The 4,449-nt window shown below is 59.9% G+C and overlaps 1 protein-coding gene across 1 annotated transcript in view; it reads left to right on the top strand.

Moving 5' to 3' along the window:
- Positions 1 to 2,857, top strand: part of SLC1A7 (solute carrier family 1 member 7) — a 44,158-nt gene extending 41,301 nt beyond the window's left edge. Inside the window, exons 9-11 of the mRNA XM_047726433.1 lie at positions 483 to 617; positions 1,057 to 1,159; positions 1,769 to 2,857. Coding sequence (XP_047582389.1) covers positions 483 to 617; positions 1,057 to 1,159; positions 1,769 to 1,987 — 457 coding nt within the window. The 3' untranslated portion in view covers positions 1,988 to 2,857. The remainder of the gene's footprint in view (positions 1 to 482; positions 618 to 1,056; positions 1,160 to 1,768) is intronic.
- Positions 2,858 to 4,449: the final 1,592 nt, after the last annotated feature.

The following is a 4,449-nucleotide window of genomic DNA, read 5'->3' on the forward strand; positions in this document are numbered from 1 at the left end:
GGGCAAGCAGAGGCTAGGGACAGGATGAGGGAGGGAGGGACTGCTAGTGTGGCCGGAACTGAGGGAGGGGTGCTGGGGGGAGGGGCAGGGGCCATGGGGAAGGCCTTGCATGTCAGCCCGAGGGCACAAGTCTGGCCCTGGGAACCAGGCCCCAGAGGGAGGCTGGGCAGACAACTATGTGCTGGTTGACCGGACTCTCTGGTCTACAGAGGCAGTGGCTCCAGGCACAGGCTTCTCCACAAACTCCTCAGGAGGTTCTGCTGAGGCCCTGAATGGAGGCCATGGGGCCAGAGGACCTTGAGCAGGGCCATGCCCCACCCCTCCACCTCGAGAACTTCCTGCTGTGGCTTTCCTAACAACCCCTGCCCCATATGGCTGTCCCCAGAGGCCCTGGCATTCTGGCTTTCTTCTTGGGTCCAGGGCCCCAGCAGCGAGGCCTGCCCCTCTTGCTCCTCCTCTTCCTCTCCCTGCCCCTCCTGCAGCATCACGGCCACCGCGGCCAGCATCGGGGCAGCTGGCATCCCCCAGGCTGGGCTCGTCACCATGGTCATCGTGCTTACCTCTGTGGGACTGCCCACTGACGACATCACCCTCATCATCGCTGTCGACTGGGCTCTGTGAGTGGGGTTCGCCTGCCCCACCCCTTAGGCAGCCCAGGGAACGGCCGTGGTGTGGCCTAGTGGGGGTGCCTTGCTCATGGACACCAGCATGGCTGCATAACTTGTGGGGCCCAATATTCAAAACTAAAAATGTGCCTATCCCTGTTCAAAAAGGATAACGAACTTCCAGAGGGTGGGAGCTGAGCATTAGACCCAGCCCAGGCCCTTCTAAGCATGGGCACAGTGATGTGCCCATGAAGCCAGCCGTGGGTCAACCTGCTCGGGCACAGCTCCCCCGGGGGCTGGTAGGTTCAAGAGGACCAGAAAGGCACCTTGCTGTGGGCTCCGGCCTGGCTGCTGGCTGCCAGTGCTGCCAGGGTGAGCACTGCCCTCCACCAGCAACTCCTAGGGAAAACAACAAAGTAGTCTCCACTCACTGGCCACTTTGGCTCGCTAGGGACCGCTTCCGCACCATGATTAACGTGCTTGGGGATGCGCTGGCCGCGGGGATCATGGCCCACATCTGCCGGAAGGACTTCGCTCAGGACACAGGCACTGAGGTGAGAGTAGAGCCTCCCCACAACCCACCCTCATACTCCCCCATCCTCCTACCCTCCCCACCCCCACTGAGAGGGCAGAGCTGGGGGGAGGCAGGGCCTCAGGACAGCCTTCTGCCCAGCCCTCTGGCCTTGGTCTCTGTATGGGGGTGACCGAGTCCTCTAGCAGCTGCTTTCTGAGCCCTCACTGTGGTGGTAGATCATGGGAGGAGCAGAGGGGAGCAAAGGAAGAGAGAGCCCTGCCCTCAGGGAGCCTGGGCCCTTGTGGGAGGTGGTATTTGTCCACCAACCAGCTTCACTTAGGCAGCACAGGGCTTTGTGGTTCTCAGGGCTCCTTCCGTAACTCTGTGGAGCAGGCTAGCCCACTCCATGGGGGGACAGGCAGGGGAGCCACCGACTCCCTTGCCGGACCGTGTGGTCCCTCAGAAGGAAGGCTCAGAAGGAAGCAGGACAGAGTGGAACTGGGGCCCCGAGAGGGCCTGGGTGACCTCTCAAGGTCCCACAGCACATCTGTAGGAAAACCAATCACACAGTTTGCTCATTCCGTCCACCCCAGTGTCTAACCTTACTTCTTCCTGCTGCTACTTCCTGAGGCCTGTTTCCCCTCCCCAGAAACTGCCGCCCTGTGAGACCAAGCCTGTGAGCCTCCAGGAGATCGTGGCAACCCAGCAGAATGGCTGTGTGAAGAGCGTGGCTGAGGCCTCAGAGCTGACCCTGGGCCCCACCTGTCCCCACCACGTCCCCATCCAGGTGGAACAGGATGAGGAGTCAGCTACCACCTGTCTGGACCACTGCACCATTGAGATTAGTGAGCTTGAGACCAACGTCTGAGCCTGCAGGGCTGTGGGGGTCCGGGGAGGCCTCCAGGCTTGGGACCAAGGGCAGGATCTCAACACACCTACTTTTCTGAGCACCTGATGGGAGCCAGGCTCACACACTCTTCCCACCCTCGAGAGGTCAGAATTAGCCCCACTTGTCAGACAGTGGAGGCTCAGAAGGGCAACCCTGTAGGTGGGAGCCTCCCCTGGAGAATGAAGAGGCAGCATGGCCCGAGCCCCGGCTGTGACATGTCTACTGTGATGACCTAGGAGGGTGGCAGGCAGGGGCTATCTGGGCCCACTTTCCAGATCAAATGGTTAAGGCTCTGTGAGCTGAAAACACTTGCCCCAGGTCACTGAGCAAATAGTGCCAGGGCCAGGACTTCAACTCAAGTCTTTCAAGCCTTGGCCAGTCCTTCCTAGGGAATGGGGGCCTGCAGGGCCAGAGGCGAAGGGTCTCTGCCCCCCTCCAGGAGCTCTGCCACTGCCTTCAGTTTATGAAGACACAAGAGTAGTCTGGTCCTACCCCAGCTGTGTCCCTGCCCAGGCCCATCCCCCTCCCTGCCCCGTAACACATGTCCTCCGACACACAGCTCTCCCCGAGGATGGCCCGACCCAAGGCCAAGTCCCACTGCCTGCCACGTGCCACAGCCCATCCCACCAGTTGTCTCTCACAAAACTCAGCTGATGTGGAGAGGGGATGTCTTCAGAAGAGCCGCAGAGACCCTTAGAATCATCTGGGCCAGCCTCCCACGGGTTAGGTGGGCTAGCCAGGACTAGGGAGGCAGGTTGGTCTGGGATGCTTTGGTCAAGCTGCCCCTGGGACCCTGGGGTCAGCCCTCTGATGAAGCAGTGTTAGATTTTCTACTCCTTTCTGTGTTTGCAAATTCAGGATAATAAATAAAGGTATTTTGTTTTTCAAGTCTTGTGGGCGTAGCGACCATACCATGGCCAGCATTTCTTTATTGGGCTAATAATATCAGCTTGTTGCTATGCAGACTGGCCCGACTGGGCCTCCTGTGTATGGTCAGACCTGTCCCTGCAGCCAAAGGATAGACAGGTCTAGCTGGCCTGGCAGGGGACGTGCCTGCCCATGGAAGCCAGAGAGCATACGAGCCGGTACTGGGGGCTGGAATGAAGCCAGACCTGTCTGAGCTGTCATATGCAGGAGGCAGAGTATGAATCGGCTTGCCTGGGGGCCTGGCTCCACAGCCACAGTGTGGACAGACCACAGAGAACAGTCCCCATAAGAGAGACAAATTTCCTCAAAGAGTCTGGCTCCCTTCCGTGAATGCTTTGCTTTCAGGAGGGGACAGGCCCTATCCAGACTCTATCCCTCATTCTCCTCAGCCCCAGGAGGCCTCCAGGAGGCTCACAGGGGACATCGAAGAGCCCCAGCTACACAGCCTGTTCTGAATGTGCTCTGGGGAGAAGATGCAGCTTTGGGGTCTTGCACAGAGGAGCCCCCAGGAGACCCTGAAGTGGGGGGTGGGGATGGGCATCCCAAAGTCCCTCGGAGACTCAGCAGGGCACTTGCCCTCCCACCTCCTGGTCCTGAACTACTTCCTATCCTCCTTCCAGGCCTGTAGTCTGAGGAGTCTATGAAGGGCCCTGATCCTAGAATCCCTGTTCCACTGCAGGGCCAGGGGCTAAAGGGTCTACCATGGCAACATCTTTCCCCCCATTAAGGCCTAATCACTGAAGAGAGGTCAGAGGTCAAGCTATCAGTCAGTCCCACAATCGTGTGGACTGGCTTAAACACCCCTTCCCCGTGTCACCTCTCTAAGGCCCTTTGAGCAATGGAGCCTGGCCCACCCCAAGGCAGGAAGCTGCTCTTCCTTGGGTTCAACAGGAGCATGCTTACCTGCCTCCAGGAGCAGGAGGGCACTACTTCCTGGGCACCCCTCCACTGTGGGGTGGCTCTGCTTGTCAGAGTTCCTTCTTTGCTCTGAGCCAGGTGCTCCCCCTCTGGGTTCCAGCTCTGGCCCCGCTGGGGGCGGTGGGAGCATCAGGCATGTCCCTCACTGCTTCCCCGGTCAGAACTGCAAAGACCTGGGCCCCCAAGGAGCCTCTGCTCTATCTCCCGGGCCTGTCTCCAGGCTCTTTCCCACCCTGGCCATCCTGGGGACACCCCCGTCAGCATGCAGGTGGTCCTCCGGGAGAGCCTAAGGGCCCCAAAGCCAGGAGGTCCTTTGCTCAGATGCTCAGCCTCTGGAAGTACAGAGTGAGCTCACAAGCCCCGTGTGGTGGTCTTGGCCAGACCCGCCGACCCCCACCAAGGAGGCCTCAGGCCTCCTTACCTGTAACTAAGCCCCACACCCCTGGACCTCTGCCTATGTGATGACTTGTGGGCCCAACAACTGAACTCTGCACCAACCCGTGCCTGTCTGGATGGGCCGTGAGGTTCTTGTGTCCTGCCCACCCCCAGCCGGCACCAGTCCAGTGCCTGGCAGGAAGCATACACAGACACGGCCA

The sequence above is a fragment of the Lutra lutra genome, chromosome 4 (genome assembly GCF_902655055.1).
Source record: "Lutra lutra chromosome 4, mLutLut1.2, whole genome shotgun sequence".
Lineage (NCBI taxonomy): Eukaryota > Metazoa > Chordata > Mammalia > Carnivora > Mustelidae > Lutra > Lutra lutra.